Source organism: Bacillus rossius, chromosome 5 (genome assembly GCF_032445375.1).
Source record: "Bacillus rossius redtenbacheri isolate Brsri chromosome 5, Brsri_v3, whole genome shotgun sequence".
Taxonomy (NCBI): domain Eukaryota; kingdom Metazoa; phylum Arthropoda; class Insecta; order Phasmatodea; family Bacillidae; genus Bacillus; species Bacillus rossius.
In genome coordinates this window covers 84,739,067-84,766,941 of record NC_086333.1, presented here as the reverse complement: position 1 = coordinate 84,766,941, position 27,875 = coordinate 84,739,067, and the positions used below count along the sequence as shown (strand labels likewise).

The 27,875-nt window shown below is 41.8% G+C and overlaps 1 protein-coding gene across 4 annotated transcripts; it reads right to left on the bottom strand.

The window, feature by feature from the left end:
• Nucleotides 1–172: 172 nt before the first annotated feature.
• On the bottom strand, nucleotides 173–27,587 carry LOC134532183 (transcription factor HES-4-like). 4 transcript variants are annotated; one of them, XM_063368587.1, is made up of 5 exons: nucleotides 27,443–27,587; nucleotides 17,560–17,655; nucleotides 9,236–9,370; nucleotides 7,050–7,370; nucleotides 173–3,784 (listed from the first exon to the last, which is right to left on the bottom strand). In XM_063368587.1, exons 1-5 carry the CDS (start codon nucleotides 27,518–27,520, stop codon nucleotides 3,458–3,460), a joined length of 957 nt encoding a protein of 318 aa, XP_063224657.1. In that variant the 5' UTR covers nucleotides 27,521–27,587; the 3' UTR covers nucleotides 173–3,457. The 4 variants fall into 4 exon arrangements, with proteins under 4 accessions (XP_063224657.1, XP_063224659.1, XP_063224658.1 ...); XM_063368589.1 differs by having other exon boundaries at nucleotides 173–3,781; XM_063368588.1 differs by having other exon boundaries at nucleotides 9,236–9,367; nucleotides 27,443–27,574.
• Nucleotides 27,588–27,875: the final 288 nt, after the last annotated feature.

The following is a 27,875-nucleotide window of genomic DNA, read 5'->3' as shown; positions in this document are numbered from 1 at the left end:
GCTTTAGTCATGAGATATAATGATAAATTTACTATTGCGATATTTTACTTCAATCCGGATTGAAAGTTTACCTCAAAAGCAGTAAATGATTGGTAGGTTACATTTGTCCTTTGTCCTTACCTTGTATAACTCGTGTGTGGCAGGAGAGGTTTGGTTTAGTTAAAACAAACAATGTTGCTATATTAATTTATTTACTTTGTACTTATATACAACATTTACTAGACACACAGGCAACTCAATTCACTACGTTTCTTGATTCAAGGTACTCGACATATCACTAAGATGTGGGCTTCTCTCCCTGCTCACCCTAGCAGTCTCTTACATCTCAGGCAGCCACGCCATTGGCTCTCCCCGGGGTGTCACTCAAGGTCACCCAGGGTCACAACAACTAGCACATGCTCCGGCAGACCTCACTGCACAGAGAAGCACGCAAGAAGCCAACTGCCGCACGCTACCAAACTGGCTATCCTTATTTAATAAATTATGAGCCAATATTGAGAGACAATTTTTTCTAAGTTGAGGCTGGATGGAAGAAAAATCTTTAGAGCTTTAACATTTGCTTCTGTGTGCTTGCCTGTTCTGTGACTGCGAGAAGTCGGCTGGGTATAAGTAGCAGCTCATGCATTTTGCATTTATAAGGACTGGAAAAACCCGTTAATATATTTAGAAACATTACGCTTTTTTGCTTGATATTCATGTCATGTTTGTATGCCTGTTAGTTAAATACTATGTAGTTCATAGTACAAGATTATAAAATGGGATATTTATGTAACATTTGGTTTGAGTAGACCAAAAACTATTTTCTTCACTGAAAATACCGAGTCGCATGTATTTTTGTAACACATTGTAATGACGAATTCACATGTAATGTCTGGTTGCACTTAAATACTTGCATGTTCATGTCATCTCTATGATTATATACATTTTATTCCAGCGTAAAACTGATTTTTTTTGTAAACTATAAAACCAACTAGTAGTTACTTTGATTTGTGATCAAACTGTTAAATGTATTCTAAAATTTAACAAATTAACGTCCAACTGAAATAAAAATAATGGAGCATAAAAACTAGCATTCATGCAACAAATTAAGCATAAAATATTTTCACCATAAAAACTCTAATTCTTGATAACATAAGGAATTGTGCGTCTAGCCAAGCATGTCACTTGCTTTTCCAGTCCTTATTTGTTTCACTGTGGCGACGAAGATACAAGAACAATGCTTGGCTGCGACACATGAGCGAACTGACTGAGACGACACTCGCAGGCTGGCCGAGTCCCGCCCCGACATGCTACCAAGCATCAGCTTCCATGGCCACAGATACATGGTAACAATAGTCACAGTGTTGTGCACTAAAACCTCTCTACTTAAGTACATAATTTCGACTGGAATGCAGTATACAATCTCTAAGTCTGTCAGTCATCGATCAAGTAAGTTTTGCAGATTAGTTGAAACGGAAGTCATAAATCAAACAAAAATTATATAAAAACCTGCAGGTATCTTCTTTGGGAAATTAAAGTCCCACATATGTTTCATAAATTAAAATAATATACTATTTATTAGCCAAAAATTAAAATGTTGTAAAGGAGTTAAGACTTTCTACCTACCGGGAAATAATAAATAGTGGATATATAAAGTTAAATCTGAATTATCTCCACACGTAGGCTACTGCATTCTGACAGTACAATTTCTACTCAGGTGCAATGTAATTCTCGGATATACACAAATATGTTACCCACTACTAGTACAATAATGATCTATTCCGCTGTGTTTATAATCTCTCGAACGTGATATATCTAAAATTCCCTGCAAGTCCCATAATTGTTTAAACGAAAAATGTTCCGAAAAAAAATAATATTGTAACTAAGATACAGAGAAAAATCAAAATGAAAAAATTTCACCAGTTTCACCCGATTAACGTATTTGCGACTCCCGCAATCTGATTATGAATGGTTCTGAAGTTTCTAGCGACCAAAATAGAAATGATTGGCAGGGAATGTGATTTTTGGTAAAAATATATTTGCAAATATGTGTTGTTTTTTTTTCCAAAAAACTACAGCTGTCACACTTTCTGACTCTTAGGTGTCATCAAGCGATATCAAGGAACTGAATCATGAATTGTTCATTCAGTCACAATTCTTTTTCAAAGATCCAGTACCTAGAGGTTATCTGCAATGTGATTACATTGGTCTGGAATTGATGCAAATGTTTTTGTTTCCATCAAAATCAAAGTATCTAGATAACAGCTCGAGATTCCACAGTCTCTAATAATTTCATTCCCAAAACATTATTTACCTTCTGCTGCACATCCAACACTATCTTGCTACCAAGTGACTACTACATCCAGCAGGTAGTTCGGAAGGTTAGAGAGTTTAACTGCCCATAAACATCACAGCTAGCTTCGCTCCTTGCCGCCATGCTTCACGCCTGTTGACAGTGGCTGATGGGCGAGGGATTCAAGCTAGTTCACTGAGGTGTGAGGTACCGAAGATAGCATTGAGAGGCACTCGCACATTCTACAGTCAGCACCTTGCACGAATGTTGCTTTCAATTAAAACAACCATTAAAAAAAAATAAGAATAATCTATTCGGAATTCGTTGCAACTGCAAATGAGGTATCAAACTAATCGTGTCTGATAAGGTTCCAAACCTTTCAGTTCAACCAAGTGGATGAAGTAGGGAGTGTCAATAGTTATGTTTAACAGCGGTATCTGAAATATATATAGTAATTAAGTGTGCTTAGCCAACTATGTTTCTGCATGTTTCTTACTCATCATTTAATTTTGCAGGAATCGCAAATGTATCAAAATATCTTCTGTTTGCATGTTCGCACCGCACTCTTAAACACAGCAGACTCCACCCACCACTCTGAAGACCATGCAGCAGCTCAGCTGTACAATATAAGTTATATTTGTGCCGGTAGCAGAGAAACTTATGCGCTGCCATGCAAAGGGATGTAGGCGCTAGTATTATACACTGACCACATTTAAAAACACAACTACTTGACTCTACAACATTTGCATCCGATACTTTGATGACTGGTGTTTGTGAGTGGCGCACAAGTCTTGAGGCCTCGCCGCAACTCCCCGAGCCGCGACACTGGCCGCGGGAACATCGACTAGAGGGCGTGTGCACCAGGAGTCCTCGCGAACACGAGCCATGATGGCTAACAGAAGCAGTGTAGCACCAGAAGAACAAACTAGAACGTATCAGCGCTAGAGCTCCTCCATGAATAACCAAGTGCTGGCCTTCATGAGGTCAATCGTCAAATATGCCATTCGTCACTCTAAAATCTCCCACCACACATCATGTTTCACCATGTTATTTTTCGCCTTGCCGACTCTCGTCTCAGTGAGTTTCTGAATGGGCAGTTAGCACTAAGTGTCAAACAAGGAAAATGAATGCATGACATCGATGTTGAAATGACCGGAGGACTCCTGGGCACGTGGTCACGCTCGTCTACCAGGGCCTCCACACAGGACCCTCGTCCTTGTCCTCGTCGCACGCCTCCGCGGACATCGAGCTGTCCCGCCCCACTGGGTCCGTGTCCGGCGGCTCGCGGCCAGTCTTCCTCACTGTAAAGTCTATGGGCTCGTCCTCTTGCAGGAGGTCCCCCGGGGCCGGCTTGGGGGCGGTGGAGGCGGTGGGGGCGGGGCCCGCCCACATGGCGGCGGGAGAGGCGGGCGACTGGTGCTGCAGGCTCGCTGCGGCCGCCGCCAGCTGCACGTAGTGGCTGGGCAGCAGGAACACCACCTGGCCGTCGGGCAGCCGAGACGGGATCACCTGCTGGACACCCCCGTCTCTGTCACTCTCCAGCTCTATTGGCATACCCTCCCGTTCACTGGCCAAGTGCCAAGTGCCACCAGTTACAATACAACAGTTATGTTAAGAGGTAATCAGATACAATATTTAATAAACTGTGCATTATAAAATCTTTACCTCAGTTACATATAGACCTAACGCAAGTTAGATAAAAATTTTGCCAATGCTCCAAGATTTATTTACTGAGCAATTTTATTTCCTCCACACCTCGTAACTGTTGACATATTCTTTGACCAAATGACATGAATCCATTATTATACAACCCTAAAAAAAATCTTTCGTTGTAATAATATTAAAGCAAACAAATCACGTTGAGACACTTGGTGATGTGCTGCGAGCACTGACTGACGAGCATGGAAGATAACAGTGAACGGGACTGAGATCAGTCTCGTATAACAACTCAAACAGCAGACCGAATTTGCTGTCAGAACTTGCAAACAGAGCTCGGGCAGGCAGACTCAGGTGAGTGAAGTGAGAGACAGTAACAGATAACTATGAATGGGTCTGAAGATGGTGTAATATGACAGCAATAGGGGGAGTATATCAGTTCTAGACTACGTACTTCAAATTCAACCCATTCCCTTCTTGGCCCCTTCACCATCACCCACTACCTCCCCTCTCTTCTCTTCCTTGCCTTTCATTTTTCTCTCCCCTCCCCCTCTTAATCCTCTCTCCTGTCTTTCACCACCCTACACCTCCATATCCCCCTTCAACAAAAATCTTTCCCCTTCCATCTTATCCACCTCCTTCCTACCCACAACCCTACCATCCCATCCCTTCCCGTCATAGTTCTCAAGTTCATTGTTAAATGGTGCTAGTATCGTCCATCATATTGGATTATATCATGAATGGTTCCAAAGTTAACTGTTAGGTTTAGTCCACCATATTGAAAGGCATTTCTGATGGTTGCAAAGCTTGCTTCTATATATGTACATTTAGTGTACCTATTTGCAAACATCATAGAATATGTCTGACAGCAAAGTATTATATTTGGAGATATATAGTGGGACTCCAGTTGGTATATCAGACTTGTAACATAGTATTCCCTGGACATACAGTGATTTGTAGCATATATACACTTTAGCACACCATAATTGTATCCGTTTGGTTGTTCGTCAACAGCCCTCCCCCAGTATATCAATATGGATTCCCAGGGACATAACATATTTTGAGAGAAATACCACATTTTCTGTATACCTTATTTAATTTCTTACTTTTCAATTGTGCATTTTGTTGAATGGCTAGCATACTTGTTTTTAAACTTCAAGATCATCATCTGAGATTATGGTTTGAAATCAACACACTGCACTCAGAATTTTATAAAACTTAAAATAAATAAATTCTAGTGATGGTGGTGCTGCCTAGTATGTCACTTTAAAACAATCAGTGACCATCCAAGATTGCAGCCGACACTACTGATACCTAATAGCTACCTTCGGACCATCAGTCACATAATTCACGATGGCAGATGCCACTACCATCACTGAACAGTGAACTTTAGAGCTATGGTGAGAACAGGTGATAGGAAGGGGTGGTGGTGTATGAAGAAGAAAATGGAAGAGGGGAGAGATAGAGATGGTAGGGGTGGGGGAAAGGGTGCAGATGTGTAGGTGTGTGGTGGTAAAGAGGAGAAGAGAGGAGAAAGAAATGAGGAGAGAAGCAGATGAAGGAGATGAGGAAGGGAGGAGAAGAGAAAGAGAGAAGTTGTTTGAGATGGGAGAGGGAGGGGAGGAAGATAGCTTGAAGTGGTCCAGAACTGAAAGGCTCCGCCTACTCATAGCTTTGAACTTTGCTATTTGAACCTATAAATATAGCTCGAACAGACATACTCATGTGGGTTATGTAAAGCGAGAGATCAGAACAGACTGTAATGGGGCACATGCCTGTTTTGTTTTCACCAGTGAGAATATGACTGTAACATTACCATAAGTCAATGAATATTATGTGTACATGGTCCCTGGCGTGTGGGGAGCAGACTGTGGATCAATGAAGGTTGCTTTTTATTTTAGAAAAAAAGGGGAAACGAAGTAGTCGTCAATGTAAATGTGTTGAATGTGTTGTAGGGGAGCTATGATGCGCGATTTGGTAATGGATATCAGTGAACTATAGGAGAAAGTTATAGAACATCCCGGGAGGTTCTTTTTGCCATATATATAGCAATAGAAGGCAGTCAACCAAGGGTAGCCAGTCAAGCAACATCCATCATACAGCAAACATCCATCCGGCAAAGGTCCACACGAGTAGAGGCTCGCTGACTCGTCTCGTCGAGTAGAACGACGAAGCGCGTAGGAACTCACTAGAAAAGGCGGATGTCCATTGTATTGTTCTGAGAGCCCTAGCCAAGTTGACAAAGAATAGATATCTCGGGTAGCACAGTGTAATATGTGTTGCTAGAGAGATGAGCTGCAAGATTGTAATGCTCAAATAGTTTTAGTGTTAAGCTTGAGAAACTATTGTCATTATTTCTAAGTCATGAAGCAGTATTTTGATAACTAGTCCGGGCCTAAGCCTACTAAAAATTACAAGGGCGATATTATTGTCAAGTTTTAAGGACAGCATCATTGTTTGTTTGGTTTTCAGTAACGGTTCCCTCCCGAAGTAGAAATGATGCTTACGTAATGTTAGCGCACTTTTGAGGTCACATATTAGTTTATTCTGTGTTATTGCTTCTTGTATTCGAGGAAATTTTGTATCGACTCGAAGCCTAGGAGGTAGCTATTCTCAAAGAGTGATTTAATGTTTCTTTGCATACTTTGTGTTGAAAACAATAATGAAAATTGACTAAGCCAACGTGTTGTTGTTCCCCAGATTCCTTTCACCTACATCATTGTTGTGATGACAACAAGGCAACTGAGAATGGTCCAACGCGGCACTCACCTACATCATTGTTGTGATGACAACAAGGCAACTGAGAATGGTCCAACGCGGCACTCACCTGCACCATTGTTGTGATGACAACAAGGCAACTGAGAATGGTCCAACGCGGCACTCACCTACATCATTGTTGTGATGACAACAAGGCAACTGAGAATGGTCCAACGCGGGCGGCACTCACCTGCACCATTGTTGTGATGACAACAAGGCAACTGAGAATGGTCCAACGCGGCACTCACCTGCACCATTGTTGTGATGACAACAAGGCAACTGAGAATGGTCCAACGCGGCACTCACCTGCACCATTGTTGTGATGACAACAAGGCAACTGAGAATGGTGCAACGCGGCACTCACCTGCACCACGGACAGCAGCGGGCTGGGCTCGGGGCTGGCGCGGGGAGACATCTTGCCCGTCAGGCCGCTGTTGTTGTTCTCGTCGCCGCCGCTGGTGGAGCTGTCGGGTCTGGCGCTGCCGTCTGCCTCGGCGGGGACAGGGGAGTCAGGAGCTGCAGGCGGGGCGGAGTCCCTGGCGGCCAGGCCGAAGTCCAGGTCCAGCTCGGCCACGCAGCTGTCCAGGTGGCGCAGCAGGCGCTGCTTGATGCGCGGGTCCAGCGCCACCGGGGGACCCCCGGCCGCGGGGGACAGCAGGTCCGCCGACTCCAGGAAGCGACTCACCTGCGGCATTCCCGGCCAGCTACACTCTCTAGCTTGGAACATTTGGGATTTATATATGTTTCCAAACATTCTGGCCACTAGGTCTGACATCCTTTTAATGTAAGCAATCGAGGCTTATGTTAGGACTGAAGAACATACTCACTACTATAAACTTCAAAACCTAAAAGCGCCAATAGCAGCCATGGAAAACAGCCTCATAATTGAATTTGACCAATTAAACACCATGGTGAACATTCCCAAATACAAGACAATATACATTCGAGAATCAGTAGAAATATTAAAACATACATCAAACATAAATAGTGACGATGGATACAAATTAAGCAGAATATGGGAACCAATTTTCATAAACCCTCAAAACCAAGCTCTGCATCCAACAAATGATATATTGCCTCTGATTGGCCACACCGCCCAGACAATCATAAGAGAAGATGCCGAGCTCCAATTGATCAAACCAACCAGCCAACCAGAAGAAAGAAAGGCTGTTATTGGCCCACAGATTTCAGAATCAAGAAACACTCCCCTCTTAAGCAAGAGTATTGACATGCAGGAGAATTTTCAAGAATTTCAGTAGGTAACTGCTACCCTTAATATGGTGACTGCAAGGTCAACTAATGGGAATAGAACCCACAATCCAAACCACTTACGACAATGGCCACGAAAGCCTGCCATCCTTATTTTCATATTAAGCTTTGTTGAATCTTTGATTTTTTTTATCATTGCCTAGACTTGCATATCCGAGCTTCAAATTGCCTTGACAACCTCAATTGTGAATTAAAACTTGGTGTAAGAGCTTGAATAACTGTTGCAGGTTTGACACGAATATCTTGGGTTGTGCTTGAGTCAGCAGGTCATAGCGGGGTCAGCAAGCAGGCTTATGGCAGTTTTGCTGCATATTATTCGGCTAGTCACAACAAGAATTCGTATTCAATAAGTTTTTCGTTTAATGGAATAGAAAACCTTCCATAATTAAAGTATCTAAACCGAATACTATCCACCTCAATTTTCAGATTTAATTTCTGTTTGATGACTAACCAACTATTGATGTCTTATATGAACATAGGAGACAATTTTGTATTGTTTCAATGTGTTGAAAGTGTTTGTCACAAAGTAGAATTCAGTGGGGCATAATGTTACAGGGCACGTTGATAGCCGGGACATTTCGGCCTAGTTACTTAATGAGTTATGTGTTGATGTATGATTGGGCTTGTGAGAAGTATCATCTAGTTTCAGATGTCCTAATGCATATAACTGGGTCGGAGGCTCTGCTATCTAACGAAGTCTCTGGAGGACAAGAGGACAGGCAGTATTGAAAGTAGCAGGCGACCAGTGCGCTCAGCGCTACCAGGAGAAAGAGCATGAAGCTAGCGTGTGTACTCTTTATCTGAAATAGTTAACGCTGTTTCAAAACCGTGAAAACTAATTGCAAGTTCGATCAAAATGATCCAAATAAATCTCGTAACACCCACAATTATTCTATAACACAATAACCACTGATACAGGGTCGGCTCCACCCTCCACATTAAGTTATTGTATTTCCATGTCATTTGCATTGCTTTATTGCAATATTTGTGCAGCACTAGCTAAATGTTCATTTCCCATGTCTTTCCAGCTGGGTGTTGCATAAACAAAAACCCATTCTCTTTAATATTTCCTCACAATGATATGGAATAAGCAAAAAACAAATAAATGCAACATGGCAGATGAAGAAAGTCCTTAAAAATGTTAATAGTGAGAGTCCAATGATAGTTACCTGAACTTCAGTAACTATAATGGGACTGGTATGATCGGTGGTGCAGCATGACAGAGTGACAGAGTGACAGAGTGACAGAGTGACAGAGTGACAGAGTGACAGAGGCCCTCACCTCGCGCGTGCACTCCTGGAAACCCGCGCGGTACTTGCTGAGCACGGCCGAGCCCAGAGCTCGCTGCCGCTGCAGGTAGCGCACTGTCAGCTCCAGGATGTCTGCCTTCTCCAACTTGGAGTGCTTCGTGTTCTGCTGCAACACAGAGCCGCGCCGCTGCTACCGCCGGGTGACACTGCAGCTACTAGTAGCAACTACCAGCCTGCCCTGGCATCACACTCACGGAAAATATGCCAAGTTGGTTTTAACAGCTTTTATGCCATTAAAATGTTTCATTGTAAATTTCGCTTTTTTAAGGCAGTGATATTATTATTTATAAGACCATGAAAAATGTATGTTGACAGGATTATTACTGTCGTGGTCATTCCAAACTTGATTTAAATTGTAAACAATGATTTCAGAAGGAAAAAAACTTTTGTAGCCATTGGTCACTACTAAAATCAGGCATACCATTTAATTATATCTACCTATACTATGCTTAAATGAAAACCAATGTTGATAATTAAATGATAACAAATATTAGGGCCTAATCACCGTTGAAACCTAGATGGCGTCTGTCAATTCATATCTCTCCTCCTTTCTCGGTTTCTTCGCTCTGCTCGGACAGGAAACTAGTGAATGTGCAAGGGCAAAACTGCATGTTGAAACACCCAAGCTTCGTCTGTGTTTAGTGATTGGTTGAGTTTCAAGTACATGACTACTGTTGGTACACGAATCGCACCCATTCAGTGTGGGAGCAAACACGTCCTGAACACCCCGGCCAAATAAGGCAATGGCTTCTCTTGCAGACGGCCACCAATTACTAGGAAGAAACCTTAGTTCACAGGAGTAGTTAGATATAGCAGGTCCGGGATCAGAGGATTGAGGACTTGGATTCGGATTCGTGATTTTTGAATGTCCTTAGAAATGCTGGTCACAGTTTCACACTGGGCATAGAAATAATGCTTTTTTTTGTCTGATCTTGATAAAATTATGCGCACCATTGCACTGCGAAGCATCTAAGTCTTCTGATCAATGCTCACAATTCAGGATACAAATGTTCTAAATTAATAAATCTTCAACCAATGAAAAACATGTTATAACAATTGTATAATACTAGGTACAGAATATTGTCATATTTGAATGCTATTTTTTCTGTTTAAAAGTACAATATTTTATTTAACTATCACATGTTTAAATATGTTTGAAGACTAATAAATTAAAATTTTATATGCAATTATTTTTGTTTATGCTACATATTGTTATGTCACATTTGTGTTTAATTTTTTATCCTAAAAGATAACAGCATAATGATTTAGTTCATTGAAATATTTACTTAAAGGCATAATTTAGGAATAAGGTGACCCGGGAGAGTGTGTACCATAAGGTTTACTCCAGTATGTTGGGAAGTTCCCAAAATTTTGGTATAGAGCTCGAGAAAACAGTCTGTACATATTAATGAAGGTCGTAAATTAGCGTATTCGCTGATAAGAGATAACCAATGCGCATGCGAATACGTATATTGACACGAAAAAACGAATCTAGTTGTATTCATATGTATACCTGTATAAACAAATATATTCGTATTCACGCATAGAGCCGACGGGCGGTCGTTCCTGTCCATCGAAGAGACACAGCTCTGCATCATCGGCGCATCGGCGCGCGCGCTCACGTGCACCCCCTTGCATCCAGCACCGCGGGGTTCCTTCACTCGTCCGGACAGCTTAGAGGGATCGTCAGCTGTTTGTGGGCGCGAGTCATGTCAGTTCACTTACGGACTTTAACATGTAACTGTATTCTAAATTCAGTTTTGGCCTGTCCTGGAAAATTTCTTTTTCTAGCTTCCATAGGCTTGGCTTGTTCAGCTGTGCGCATACCTAAGTTTACTTCTGTAAAGTTTACTTTTTGTTTTTTGTTTCGTGTTCCACGATGGCGCATATGGTTTCCAAGGCCGATTTACTTCACTTCTTGAACAACGCTGGCCTTCCGAGGACGCGGTGATTCTGCAGGAGCTGAGTTGGAAGGCGGTGCAGTTTCTGTGGTCCGAGCTCAAGGAGGTGTCATTGCCCAACCCGAGCACGAGTTCGTCCCAGTCGACTCTAAGTCAGAAGTATTTCTGAAAACACTCCTGTCAACTGAGTGCCCCTTGGTGCATATTTTGGTTCGCAGGCTCCCTCTCGTGTTTTGGAACATTTACTCGGTGATCTAAAGTACAACTTTGTGTTCAACGATGTGGATGACGTCGTCATATACAGTGATTCCTGGGAGGAGTACCTAGATCATGTGAGGCAGATGTTTGAGTTGTGGTGTGCCGCAGGTATGATTGTGAACCCTGACAAAGTGGTTCTTGCCCAAACGCATCAGAGGTTCAGGGTTATGTAATCTCCAGGGGTGAATTGCTGATGGGTCCTGTGAAGAGTGCTCCCTTAGTCCAGTTTCCCAGGCCTAAGAATGTAACGGGTTGCAGAGGTTCTTAGGTCTTGTGCGTTGAAGGTTTTGCGGATAATTGCACCTAATTCTCATATTACTTCAGTATCTTTTAATTGTTATTATTTTGGTTTATAAAAAGAGGAATTACTTATTTAATTACACCCGGCCGGGTGTGGCAATGCGCTAGTGTGTAATTCAATTAGCAGTAAAGCCAATATTATCGCATCTAAACTAAAAAACGTTTATGTGGTCACGTTGTCATGCGATTGAACAGATCAGTGTATATGATATTGGTATTAAAGAAGACAGCAATGACACCCGAGAGTACCCGCATGCAGAGGCGAGTGTACCCGAGTGTGCCCATGCCTGGCCACAGTGGCCGGGACTGTCACGTCGCCGGGTGCGACGGGCAGATTCATTAGTCGGGCGGCGCGGCTTTGTGACGTCATCGGGGCCGGCTAATCAGGCGCCCGCCTGATAGCGCCCTCTGATTGGCCGCGCGTCACCACCGCGCGGCTATTAACCTGCCATCCAGCCCCGCACACGCTGCACATCAAATATGTCTAACACCATGTATTTTGAGCGAAAAAAATTCCGAATGCCCATTATAATGCAATGGGGAATAAAGTAAGCCCACGCCAGCGGTTTATTCCTTGTGATTGGCAGACGTCTGTAAAAGAAGCCATGGCCAAGCCATCCACGATGCGTTTGCTTCAAGACTGAATGACTATGCTTCGTATGCCGACAGTAGACACCTAGAGAAACTCAGCTACGCACGGTGCTACACTGTTTTAAAACTCAGCTTGTATCGATATAGATCCGCGAAAAATGTACCACACTAAAAATCACAAATTTGTTTCTATATGATGACTTCGTCTGAATTTTTTTTTCATTACACGCTGTAGATAGCCCAGAAACACTGTAGCAGTCATGTCCACACTTGTGTCCCTGGATACCCTCACCAGCGTGTTTTCTGCTCCTCCACAGACCTGCAATGACCTTCAGGCCGCACTTGACGTCCTCGACCCTCGCTGTCTCCATGTTGACTGTCAACAAGGTGACACTACCATCCTGTTGCTCTGGTCTGTTATTGGTTGAGACTATACTTCAGGGCGTCGAGACAAACACGTCGCAATAACATACAAGTGTTGGCAGTCTAAAGTGTCGTTGAATGAATGCCCAGGTGTCAAATACTTCATGGCGGCCACTCCGACAAGGACGGCTCAGACGTAAGGCTATGCCAGTTTCACTGCAGTAGTGTGAACATATGAATGGGAATAAAATTATGTCTAAGCTTTCACGAGAAATACGATTCCTAAACGCTGCTAGAGGAGTTTATAAAGCGAAACCTAGAACATCACGAAATTGAAAGGAAAAAAAAAGTAGTAAAGATTATGTATTAAACGTTAGAAATTATTATTATTTTAAGTTAACATGTTTTAAAGAACTGTTTAAAACATTTTTATATAAGTAACTTTGAAACTAAGGTAAACACGGTGAAATTTGCTTAAAACGAAACTAAAATACGCGATACCTGAATAATTCGTAAGCAAATCTCTTATTACAGCAAACAGTATAGCGATACTCTGGATGGAAACAAATATTTTGTGATTTTCATGCAAACGAACTGTTGGAGTTGGGGTGTCCTCGGCTATAAAATATTTCAATAGTGCACATTCTGCATGAATTATGGTAATTCTATCCACCCTACTGTTTCAGTCATGGGTGTTACGATGGTCATATTGATTCATCGTGAATTTTTTTTTCTATGGTTAAGTAAGTTTTGTTTATGTTTACAACGTTTATTTCGTCACTGGTTCTGATGCTCAAAATAATCTCGTTTCGCACTTGAATTCGCCCGAAATTAACACGGCCAAGTTAAAACTATTTTTTCTGGCCATACCACAAGACCAAAAAAGTAGCAGTTTTGCTAACTACCTTGAAGTAAAACATCGTCACTAGTAATCAGAGCAGAGTTGATCTAGAAGTCGGCTGAGGTTCCGCAGAAGGTGTCCAATTAGACGGCGGGCCAGCGCGGCGCAGCTGGGCTCGGGCGGGCTCGGGCGGGCTCGGCCGGGCTCGGCCTGGGCTCGGCCGGGGAGCCGCCAGCCGCTAATGACTGCTCGGTGGGCGGCGAGCGCCCCTCCCAGGTCGACCTCCTCCCGAGCGAGATATCGATCACTCGCCGGCACGCCGCCTCGGGGGACAGGCGCCTCCCCTCCCCCGCCCGCGTTCTCTCGGCGAGCAGGTACAGGCGGTTCGTTGTGACATGACTCCGTGTCTTCGTCCGCGCCTTTTTATAGTCACTCTTTTCATTTAAACATTCGTGTTGAAACTGTACAATCTGTTAAGACCTGTGTGGTATTTATTAATTTTCTTTTATCTCGATTATATTAATTAATTTTGTATTTTCTCAGGTGCTGGATGTCAACATCGAAAAGGATTCTGATAACTGTACCCAGCTTGACCAGTAGAAAAAGGTATACGGCCCAAATCACCTATTTATTTATTTTTTTATCAGAATTACATAAGCATTTTCCTGTAGAGATGCCATAACCGCTGTTGACAATTGTATCGTTAAACGAACAGCTGAAATAAAATGGTAAAATTTGACTTTTTTTTTTTTTAAGACTTTGACATATTTGTGTCAAAGTTTTAACGATATCTTCAGTGATTGGCTATGATCGGATAGGCTGCTTCTCCATGCTTGGCTGGCACAATGAGAGTGAGTTATGTGTGCCATTTTATGTTCATGATTCGCCTCATGATAATTTCACGTGTTAAACATTAGCTAGGTAATCATAAAAAGAAAAAAAATCCTGTGCGTGGATTTCACGTGCGACAGAAATGAAACTTCAGCTTATTAGATATAGAGATCAATTATTTATTGCACAAAAGTTAACATTTGATAATAGTAAGGATGCGGGTATGATCTCAATTTAAAAAAAAAATCCTTTCTCCGCGTTCTGTACCCTCGCACCCGTTCACTGGCACTTATAGGCGCCTCTTTTGGCGGTTCATTCCCTCGTTGCCTTTGATAATCCCTCTAACATGCTTCTGCCTTTTTATTATTTTTAGACATGTTGTTAAATCACGATATCCAGCTGAATAAAATGTAAGAACCAAAGGACAATCCAATCGAAATAAAGTACACCTATAAATTCTATGCAATAGCGTATGTCCAAAAAACTACATTAAAACAAAATTCCCAATTGCATAAATCATTTAAAGAACGTATATATTCTACCTCACAAGTTCATAAGTCCTTTAAACATTTCAAATAACAGTGTTCACACAGGCTACCAAAAATAAATTACCCGTATAGAGATAACCTCCTAAGTCTATACGTCTTTTTTACATGTTCAATCACACTATTTTTATAAAAATGAATGATACTTAAATGTTTATTGCACAAATCCTTTACTATTTTCCACACGAATAAATAAATTTTAAATACTTTAAATTAAATAAATATGGTAGCGTCAATAGTAAGCCGTAGTCAAACACAAGCAGCGTTACGATAGTTCCGTAGCATCTACCTGCCAACTCTCTCCCAGGCCGCTACAACTAACATATAGCATGCTACGCTACGTAATTACCCCCGTATTGCCGTTCAACTCGACCGCTAGCGCATGCGTGGGAGTGGCGTCGCCGCTGAACTCTCCTCCTCTTCCGGTTCGTAACGCTCGACATGTTTGGCCCCCTCAGCAAAGACGCTTCACTACAAAAAATCTAATATTTTCAGTTTTAACTGGACGCGAAACTATTTCACGACTTACTAAAGTCGCTGTGTATCCTTAGAGATGGCGACCCATCAGGGAAGCTCAGACTGCTCGATACACTGTGTCCGATTCTGAAACACTCCTTTTCTTATTGGCTCTGATGCGACAAGTAAAATAGGCTCGATCTGCACTACCAACCTTAAAATTAAAATGCTTTACAGTGAATTGCAAGCTATCTTGGCCCAAAACATTTTTACACTCTCTTTGTATCTCTACGTATGGTTATGGACCCGTAAAATACGCAGGTTTTAACAAAATTTTCATTGGCCCCTGGTTATCCCCCCGTGCCCTAAGATATGCGATCTAAACAGACAACAAAAAATCTTAACTGAATGGTCTTATTGCTCTCAGGTCATCAAGATGCCTACATCATCTCGAGGACAGAAGCAAATAAAAATAATAATTAAATACGACATTGAAAAACAAATGAGCAACATTCAAATAATTGTAAGGAAAATTTGAAATACAACAGATTTTCAAGAAAAGATTTTTTTTGTATGTGGTATTCACTTGTTAAATAGTCTTCACAAAAATATAGCTACTTTAATCTTAACGGTTCCATAATAATCAGTATTTCGCATTAAACTCACGACTTACAAACGACACCCGGGTACATTGATTACAATAACCAATGCAACAGAGGTCTGAGTGCACACGGCATCATTCCAGAGTGCACAAACCCTAACATGCAACACTACCAGGACTACATGCTGCGACATATGTGTGGCTGCATTAGTATTTGCGTCACTACAAACAATTATAGCTAAATTTAGGTTTATGAAAATTAAAGCCGTGTACTATAAATTATATTTTCAATTGGAAATATTAATTTAACACAATACGTTAGACAAAGGCCACCTCGGGAATACGCACCACAAGAAGAACAAGGCAATATCAAGAGGAATACATGCAAGAAGACGCGAGGGACACTCACCTCCAGCCGCGCAGAGTCCAGGATGAGGGTCTTGAGCACGGCCAGCACCACAAGAAGAACAAGGCAATATCAAGAGGAAGACATGCAAGAAGACGCGAGGGACACTCACCTCCAGCCGCGCAGAGTCCAGGATGAGGGTCTTGAGCACGGCCAGCACCACAAGAAGAACAAGGCAATATCAAGAGGAAGACATGCAAGAAGACGCGAGGGACACTCACCTCCAGCCGCGCAGAGTCCAGGATGAGGGTCTTGAGCACGGCCAGCACCACAAGAAGAACAAGGCAATATCAAGAGGAAGACATGCAAGAAGACGCGAGGGACACTCACCTCCAGCCGCGCAGAGTCCAGGATGAGGGTCTTGAGCACGGCCAGCACCACAAGAAGAACAAGGCAATATCAAGAGGAAGACATGCAAGAAGACGCGAGGGACACTCACCTCCAGCCGCGCAGAGTCCAGGATGAGGGTCTTGAGCACGGCCAGCACCACAAGAAGAACAAGGCAATATCAAGAGGAATACATGCAAGAAGACGCGAGGGACACTCACCTCCAGCCGCGCAGAGTCCAGGATGAGGGTCTTGAGCACGGCCAGCACCACAAGAAGAACAAGGCAATATCAAGAGGAAGACATGCAAGAAGACGCGAGGGACACTCACCTCCAGCCGCGCAGAGTCCAGGATGAGGGTCTTGAGCACGGCCAGCACCACAAGAAGAACAAGGCAATATCAAGAGGAAGACATGCAAGAAGACGCGAGGGACACTCACCTCCAGCCGCGCAGAGTCCAGGATGAGGGTCTTGAGCACGGCCAGCACCACAAGAAGAACAAGGCAATATCAAGAGGAAGACATGCAAGAAGACGCGAGGGACACTCACCTCCAGCCGCGCAGAGTCCAGGATGAGGGTCTTGAGCACGGCCAGCACCACAAGAAGAACAAGGCAATATCAAGAGGAAGACATGCAAGAAGACGCGAGGGACACTCACCTCCAGCCGCGCAGAGTCCAGGATGAGGGTCTTGAGCACGGCCAGCACCACAAGAAGAACAAGGCAATATCAAGAGGAAGACATGCAAGAAGACGCGAGGGACACTCACCTCCAGCCGCGCAGAGTCCAGGATGAGGGTCTTGAGCACGGCCAGCACCACAAGAAGAACAAGGCAATATCAAGAGGAAGACATGCAAGAAGACGCGAGGGACACTCACCTCCAGCCGCGCAGAGTCCAGGATGAGGGTCTTGAGCACGGCCAGCGACTGGTTGATCCTCGCGCGGCGTCGCTTCTCCATCAGCGGCTTGTTGGCCTGCAACAACCCGCAACAACCGCCAAGTCAGCCTTCATCCAGTCCACGACAACCTGCATGCTGCTGGTACCATCTCCTGGCTGGAGACCACCACCACACCTAGTGCAGGCGTGTTCCCAGGCCTGCACGACCTGCATGCTGCCGGTACCGCCATCTCTTTACCAGTGTTGCCAGGTCTACCAGCTACCACTCACCACAGCAGGAGATTGAACCGCGAAAAAACAGTAGAAAGAAGTAGATATCCTAAACATATAGCTTTCCTTTACAATTAATTTAGTAAACCTTTTTTACACACATTTACTTTTAATTTAGTAAAAAAAAAAACTTGTTTCATACACATTACATATTAAGATACACAAACCACAAAAAAAAAAAAATATTTTCACTGAGCATATAAAATAGATGAAAACAAAAAGTTGCTTGTAGCCTGCTCCTTCTTCAAATTACCAAAACGTCAGTCATCAATATTATTATCATCATCATCATCATCATCATCATCATCACTGTCATACATTTTGTTTTGAACTCTCTTAATTATTGTACTAGTTACATCAAAGAAAAGGATTCGGATTTATAGTCTCTTGGTGTGTAACAGACCGCATACTGTCTTTGAAGTAGCCTGTTCCTGGTTTTCGTTTTCATCAAATTCACTGCTGAAAAGAAAACACACGTTCCGCTGTAGCACTCGAATGGGGTAGACTCAAAAGACTCCAAATAAATTTGGCTAGTAGAGGAAATACCTGGTTGGAGTCTGCGTATGATTTTTTACGGACACTATCCCAGAAATCCTTTACTGTCTTTACTGCCACTACTACCACCAATTTCCGTATTACGTAGCAATCGCCATTCTGTATCGAGTTGTTAGATCTCATTTTCTTTTAAGTTATTTATCTTGGAAACAGGGAAGCCAGTGGTGCAATAGATTGACAAGTTGATATTTCAGTAGGATCTAGCACTTCAAGCACAGTGAAAATAAGATCATTGAAAGGAAAACGATCTGTAATCTGTTTCACAGATTCAATGTAGAAATCTAGGCAACGCAATTTGAGAAGTTTCACATGCTGCTCCGAAAGTTTTTTTTTTGACAAAGAAATATTAAATTTTGCCCCAAAATAGACATTTTCCAATGGCAGAAAAACTCTAGGATCTTTATAATCACTTTATCTACATCTATGGATCTTACAATTTCTGGTTCAACATAGCACTCGAGGATAGTTTTTAATACAGAAACTACACTCGGCCTCAAATTTTGAATTTGTGGTTGCTCACTCTGCATTTGCTTGTTCAGGATATTTAACATATGCAAAACAAACTGAAGAAACTCAAAATACAATTTGTTGAAGGGTGATTTTAATTTTTGAAGAATGGCATCTGATGCTAATAACTTATCTTCAAAGGCAGCCTGGGTGAAAAAAAGTATGAGGGCATCATACTGCTCCAAAACCCGAGATACAACTAACTCAAGGGATAACCATATTGTCTGACTTGGATGCAACAGCTTATGTGGCTTTACATTCACAAAACTTTGAAATTCTTTGAAGGATTCAATACGTTTAGAACTTGAATGAAAATAATTAAAAATATCACGGACCAAATCTCCCGGTTCCCTTGGAAGCTTCGCACAAGCATATGATGAACACAATGGAGTGGCAAATACACCTCATTATAAAAAGGTCGGGCATGTCGTTTTTCAAAAGAATAGATAATGAATTACTTTTACCCATCATTACACTAGCGTTATCAGCAGCGAAACCGATTAGGTTTTCTTTGTAAGGAATATTTTCCTTCTCAAATGACTGTACCAAGCTGTTATGCAAGTTAACAGCATTTGCTTCACTCACAGGAATGAGATCGTAAAATGCGTCCAGTACAACCCCTTCTCCAGAATGCACTCGTACGACTGCACATAAATGTTTGGTAGAACTTGTGTCAGTTGATTCATCAACAATCACCGAGAATTTATTTGCCCTCAATAAATTGCAAAGTAATTCCTTACTTTCCTGCCCTAAAACATGTTTAACAATGGCAGTTGCTTTAGTTCGGCCACACATGATTTTTTTTTTTTTAATTTCAGAATCAGGGCAAACTGATCTAATAAGGGGTGTCAAGTGACTAATTATATTCAATGAAATTTTGTGTTCTGCTACAAATGCAGAAAGACGAATTTCAGCTTCTTTGGCTTGATTAGGCCTACTTAAATTGGTTGCTTGAGATGTAAATGAAGTTAACGTTTTTTGACCAACAAGTTCATTCCCACATTGCACATGTTTATCAGACTCTACATGTATAATTAATGTACCTTTACCTCCAGAAGCAATGCTAATATCACAGTTACGTGACTTGCAATATGCAAAACCGCATCCTTTCTTGCTAGACTGTAACCAACCCTTAAACAACTCTTCGTTTTCCCACTCACGTATGTACTTCTGAGAATACTTCACCTTTTTACTCATAGCAAATCATTAATAATAAATTCAGCGTTATCGAAATCCATTCGTAATAAACGACTGCACACTTTGTCCGTGACACCACATCGTTCGAAATTATTACGGGCGACCGCGAGACAGTAACAGTAACATAAACTGTTTCACTTCAAAGCACACAAATCTGATGACTGATAAAAAATAAATTCTGTAATGTATCGACTATAAGGGATACTTTAGGTTGCGATTAAGCCCGTCTTTCACGATGTTTAATTTATGCCATAGCTTCTGTCGTGCCCATGGATATAAAAGTGAGCATGACAGTTTGTATATCAGTAGAGAAGAATGAATTCGTTTATTCACACACAATACATAATGTGCCAACATAAAAACAGCCTTCATAGTTGCCTTATATATGAGTAGAAATAAACACATTGCTATAATCTGATCAAATACTGAAAGGACACTAACATTTTCGCATTGGAATCTAAAATTGTGTAACCTGGGAATCGATTTTTGTTATTTTACCTTCTATACTTTATTTGCAAATATCACAGCAAAATTATCTAAGTACGTATACAAAATATTCTGTGCAAATTTTTGACTATTTTGAAAACTTGTATTATTTAATAAAAAGGATGTAAGGGACTTGGGTCTCATTTAATGTAGGTTGTTTTATGATATAAACATAAAATTGCATACAGTTTAGTCACTACATCGAGCCAATTTACAACAATAATAATAATTCTCAATTAAAGTTACGAATTTAAAACGCTACCGAGTTTTTTTTTTTTAATTTTCATAAATACTGCAGTTTCCCAAACGCGGTCCAGTGTGCATGGTCCAGATCCCCCCTCCAGCAGACAGTTCCGCCCCTCCCTCGCCCGCGCCCGTCACCCCCCCCCCCCCCCTCAAGAGGCAGGGGGCGCGGAGGGGTGGGGAGGGGACTCGCGCGGGAACAGGGGTGTCCAGGCCAGCGTGAAGGAGGCCTCACACCCTGCACTTCGCTCTGGCGCGAGGGATGTTACCGCTCGGCGCGCCACTCACGAGGCTTCTGCAGCAAGCCACGACCGCAGGGCTCTCCGAATATTACAATGTTCAGCATTTCACATGTTTGTTGCAAACACAGTTTTTTTTTTTTAATTTTTACAACAGAAACGAGACAAAAGTAAATGTGCTATACCTAATTTTTTGACGTGATTACGTCTTATAAATCGATGAACGTCGGCTGCACGCACGAAAAAGCCTAACTCATTGTCACGTTCAGCCTGAGCCGAACGTGCAAGAACCGGCCAACCACCGTGCGAGAAAATCTTCTATAATATCAAACAGGTTAAGGCGGGCTTTTAAACTAATTGTTCGTGATTATATTTAGACAATTATTTAAATAAAATTTGCAAAAACTAAAAAAAAAATAATATTTGAAAATTAAAAAGTATGCAATTTTTCATCAATGTTTTCTTATGACGTTCTCACGTAAAATTATCGACCATTAACCGACTTTACAAAAAACCCCCCTTTTTTCTCTCAATATATTTGGCTCAGAAAACATATTTTTTGTTAGTACCAAATCAGGGTAGGGTGTTTCATGTCAAAACATTTAAAGAAGTCTGCCTTGTATCACAGACGATCATAAGAAATTCATAGCAACTTTCAATTGTAAATTGTGTGCTGTTATGATTTTTTCAAGAGATGCTACACTGCCTAAGCTTTAAATAAAACTACATAATTTCTACTTATATTTTTGTCTAAATGTTACAAATAGACGAAATATAATGGTGCATAACAAAAATAAGTGGATGTTTAATCCAGTTAGTATGCACTGTGCAAAGAATGGTAGGAATTTAGTTTCTGTAATTTCTTGAAATGGTCTCAAAAACATTTTAGTTATATTTTCATACATGTTGATACAAGTACCGAAATTCAGTTATCCTCAGTTAAATCATAAGCACCGAACAAAATGATAAAAAATTTCATGTTTGCAGAAAAACAACAATATTTCGTGTTATTCCTGACAAATATGGTTTTTCAAATATAATAATTTTACTTCCCACTTCGCCTTGGTATGCTCCACGGATGGTCAAGCTACGCTAATCTGGTATAACGATATGCTTTGAGTATGCCACTGCTTAACATTCCTTTATTGATTCACATAGAAATGGGGGAAACGAATATAAAAATATAAAGATTTATACATTATGTTTATACACCAAAGCAAAGTTATTTATTCATTAAAGAACTATGCAAAAAATTCAAATATTTATTGTTATAATTGGATTAGTGTAAATCATTTTTTCTTATGAAGAAAATAATAGTTTATTCAAGATTTTTTTTACTCAATTTTCCAAGACCTGTCATTAAAAAACTTGGAGTATTTGTTTTTCGTTTTGGGTCGACTAAAAACACTTGATAGTTGTACTTCCTAAACTTGGCCTATTGCACGACATGTCTTAAAAATAACTATTGGATTAATTTTGTATTTATTCATTTATGTACAAGTCAATAAAAATTAATAATTCAACTAAGCATAATAATTATTTGACGAGATATGCTTCTACAGTTATTCTCAAACGTAAACGATAATTGACTAAATCGAATATGTCCAAAAACTTTTCATCTCATGGAATGTCATATTAATGTTCGTTATCCACAAATAAAATAGATATCTGAATCCGCATTATCATTTGCGCCATTTCCTATAGCAGTATTACTGCTATAGGAACAACACGAAGCCAAACATCGTGCAGTTGAATGTGTTTCAGCAAATGATACTTCTTCACGCGCGAACCATCGCGATCTGTACACCCCTGTTCGCGGCGCGGACGCTGTGTGCGCACTTGCTGGGCACGCGCGCCAAGCCGCCCTCCAAACAGGGGTGTCCCTACTTCGGCAAAAAAAAATTGCCACACTCGCTATAATTTTTTCTTGTATCAGTGAATGGAAGATACACTTCAGTACTTCAGTTATAATTACCTGAAGAGAAAAATATTATTATCACTGGACAGTAATATATTTTTTAATCAAAACTTAATTTTCTAATTAATTATTGAAGTTTTTATTCAAATGGTTGCTTTATTTAATTTGGCAACAAAAATACGGTAATTTGAACTAAAAAGGATTTGCATGGTGAATCTCATTATATTGTTGCGAACGCAGACAGGACCGCGACGCGCGCCAGGCTCGGAGCTGGCTGGCGGCCCCGCACGGCCTCTGACGTCACGCGCCGTCCACTGACGTGAGGCATGCCACGCGTGTCTGGCCGGATTACAAGGGTCCTCCCTGCCCCCTCCCGCGCACCACCCCGCCTCAGGCCATTGCCAATGACACTTTTAGCGGCCTGGGATTCTGGGTATTCTGGGTGTTTCCCGAGGTTGCCACGTGGAGTGGCGCGAATAAACACCGGCTCTCTGGACTTTTCGGGCGTCGTGTCGGCCCAAGGTGACGCGACACCTCCAACGCCCCAGTCGACTCCAGAGTGTCTGCCCAGGGTATAAAAGCAGCGACGCCGGCCTCCCCTCGGGGAGTGATACTGGCGACACCCGTGTGAAGAGGGCAGTGGCCGGGCCTATCGGGAGGCGACACCTGAGTGAAGGCCTGGCGACGAGTGATAGTGGATGACTGTACTGCGGCAAGGTGAAGGAAGCGGACAGAAGAGCGAGCCACTGTCGAGCCAAGCTCCAGTGGAAGGTGTTGATGTTTCAATGACCCGTGTAAGACCAATTGTAGTGGACAGAAATCTTAAGTGCATTAATTAAATTTATCGTGTAGGCGCTAGTACCTTACGTACCCAGTTTTCTTCTCACATTAATCAAGTTGTTTTCAATAGGAGGGTTGTTCATGATTTAGTAAAAAAAATTGTAGTATCGGTTTCCTATAATTTGGTCAAGTGTGGCGATTTACTCGTAACCACGAAGAAAAACTAATATAGTTTTTTTTTGATTCACAACCATAATTAATTGGCCTATCAACTGTCCTCGGTTTGACGTAAGCCTGGCCACCCTATCTCCCAGTGCGTAAGGAGCAACGTCTCCAACAACACGCGGGGCGAGTCAGGGCGAGTCAGGGCGAGTCCGGGCGAGTCGGGGCGAGATGTGGCGACAGCCACGCCACGAGCGACTGTGGATACCGCGCTCCTAAGAGCTGTGATCGAGTGTGTGGACAATGATGAGCGGCTTGTGCATCTATCTCATCAGTCAAGTTCCAATCATCTGGCAGGCAGACATTCATATAACATTAGTGCAACAAATAAATAGATAGTTTACTAATTGGCCTGCCATTTCTAACCTTTTTTTTTTCCATAGTTGGTAACAATATGTATAGTATTGAAATATTGTTCTTTAGTGCAGGTAAGAGCGAATACACTTGCAGAACGTCGTGCTCGTAAAGGAAACGGAACGTGTTCCTCGCTGCACAGTGTGCATGGACGAGTACCAGCACACTGGCGCTGCCTCCACAGAGGGACTACCCCTCCTGGGGTAGCACGATGGAGTACAACCTGCTGGTCTGTCTTCGTGAGACCACGCCCCAGGTCCCCGGGACAGCTGCTGGTACCGTCACCTCACCAGGAGGATGAGTCATCGCAACTCAGAATGAAAAAAAGTGTTTTACTTTAATAAAGGGCTTATATTTAGACCTGTTTCTCGAATACTTTTATTTTAAAATGACTAAAATATAATTACAACTATACAGTTAAATTATTAGGTTTTTGGCCAGGCTAACGTACACTATAAAGCAAGCAGCTTTGATTGTGAGTCGTGTTTATAATTTCGTAGATAAAGTTACTAAGTTTCGTTGAAAATTTTGTTTTCATTTTTTTGTTTGTTTGATATAGAGCACTGTTATAACAGGTCTCAGTTAATAGTTGTTTTCACTGCGCTGCAGGGTGATTCAGAAAGCTAAGGCACTCCAGCTAGTGAAATAATAAAGTCTCAGGTTGCTACTGTGCCCAAAGTTGAAGCTTGTAAACATTTATGAACAGTAAACTAGTGTAGTCGCCACTTGAAAGCATACAGTTGCACGAGAAACTAGGGAGGGGGAACCAGCACGTGAGCTTGTAGCATAGAGTGCAACGACGTATCCAGGGAGGCACAAGGAGGTATACACTCCCCTTATATTTTCAAAGTCAGAAAAATAATATATATATATATATATATATATATATATATATATATATATATATATATATATATAACAGAGCTATACTAACTAATCCTTACAAACTAATTAATCAATTTTTTAAAATAAATTATGTTCTTCCTTTTGTAATTGTTTATTACTGCATGCGCCTCCCCAAGACACGTAGATACGCCCTTGGTTATGCCTGGGGGTGACTGGCTCTCGGCTTAGTGACTTCTCGAGCTGATGGCGGTTTGCACACCTCTCGTGTCTTTCATACAAAACTGAAATGTTAGATTCATGTGTTACAGAAATTAAAATGTGTACAGAATGAGCCTGATTTCTGTCGATAAACGTCGGCTACGGATTTATCAACATCTTTGTAGTTGGGACAGAACCACAATTTAATTATAAATGATAGACAAAGCATTTAAGTTTAAACACTAAGCTTCTGGATTATGTTTAATTAAATGAAGTTTTATAACCGTTACAAATTTGGTAGTTGAGGCAAAATTATTCCATAAAATAATTGGGGGTAGTAACACGTCACAAAAGTAGGTGTTACCACCAATTATTACAATGAAATAATTTTGCAACAGCGACAAAATTTGTAGTGGTTGTAGAACTTCATTCAATTAAACATAATGCAGACGTTCTGTGTTCCATCTTAAAGAGTTTATTTTCTATTATTCTACCACAATGTGGTTCTAAGACAAATACCAGCCTTGGGAAGGACTTGTACCGCAAGTCGTGTATGTTCTCGGTATGAAGTTCAGACACGAGTTCAGACTCATCCTGTATATTTAGATTTGTTTTAATGAAACTATCAATTGTCTTACGACCAAGGTATAAAAACTTTTAAATAAAAACAAAAACAAAAAATTTTGATTTTTTTTTTTCTGAAGAAAAGTGAATTATTAAATGTCTATGTGTAAACGACGGGTTTCAAAAAATCTTCTATTCCATAAAATATAATAACTGTGACCACCATTTTCTTTAAATCCAATTATAATCGTGAGTGATGATGGTTAGACAGTTTCCCCTCCTTCACAAACTCCTGGCTACGCCACAGCGCACAGGACTGTCGCTTCTCCAGTCGACAGCTTCATGCCATCTGCCTGGAACAAGCCCCTTGACACGGACTGTGTGCTGAGTCAAGGCAGCGTGACAAGGAACACAGGGTACATGCTAACTCCCCCCCCCCCCCCCACCCCCACGGGCTCCCTGCCCCAGCATATCAAAAACAAATTACGAACACATATTAGATGGCCACGTTTTTCGGAGCTCATTATAATTAGGCTCTGTGCAAAACCACGTGACTTGTATTATAAGCTTATCGTTTCCCGGCAACAAGTCAGAGCAAACAATTTAGTGTTTTTGGGTCTTATTGACTTGGAGAAAAATAATTTGCAGTTCATTCCAGATGTTCTCCACACTTTAGAGTTCTTGCCAATGTTCGTGCCGTCAAGGAGGCGGTACGACCGGGACACCTGCTGCCCTAATTGTGTTGACAGTTGGCACTGGTCATGTGTAGACTATCGTGAGAGTAAATACACTAGAATCCACTTGCCGACATCTCTAGTGACACTTCAAAAGAGCTTTATTAGTTCATAGTAAAAATATGTATATTATTATCTAGCTACAAACATTTATTACGTTTACTGGAACATATGTAGCACTAGAGGTTTGGATTTACAAAAGATTTATAACGATAAAACAAAGTTACATTAACAGTACCTATTGGTTTACTATTAAGGTATTTTATCGTTATTTTATACAAATACAATTATAATATTGCTCACACAATCTTTCATGCAGATAAGCAGTTGTGTGCAGTTTAAGTTAATAATTTTGGTCAAAACTGGAACGACCCCCCCCCCCCCCCCCCCCAAAAACCACTTCTCTTTTAGGATAGTGCAACATTTTTTTTTTTTTGTTATCCGTCCGAGCGTCAATCACGTGACATGCAGCCAATCAGATGGCCCGAAAAGTTCCATCCATCCGTCCGTCCGTCAGAACCTCGCCAAGCTTTGGAATTGCGACGGAGGGACTATCGAAAACGTCTGAAAAAAGGCATTGTCTTTAATTTAAAAGTTTTTTTCTTTTTAAAATTTGTTTATTCGTTAAGCTGCTGCCGTGTTATGTTTCTAACTGTGCTAATGAACATTTTGATATTTTGATATTTTGAAATGAAAATTGTCCGAGACACGAATATAATGATTGTAGGTGTTGAGCGAGCCGCGACTCACCCGGCGGCCGTCGGGGCGCGCGGGGGCGGAGGCCTTCCTCTTGGGCGCGTGCCTGCTAGGGGCCAGGCGAGCCGTCATGGTCGGCGCCAGACGCGCTCATGCCTGCTGCGGCCCGTGCTGCCTCCCCGGCGGACAGGCTGCGACTGGCGCGCCGCCCCCTCCACCGCTTCCCCCTCTCCACCCCCTCCCCCCCCCCTCCCCCCCCCTCCCCCCCCCCCTCCGGCCGGGCGCGCTCGTGCCGGCCAACCACCACTTCCGTCATACCAAGCAGGCTTTTCAACTCTAATTGTTCGTGATTATATTTTAAACAAATTATTTAAAATTAAATTTGCAAAAAAAAATTGTAAATCATGTTTGAAAATTAAAAAAGTATGCAATTTTTCATCAATGTTTTCTAATGATGACGTTATCACGTAAAAAATTATCGTCCGTA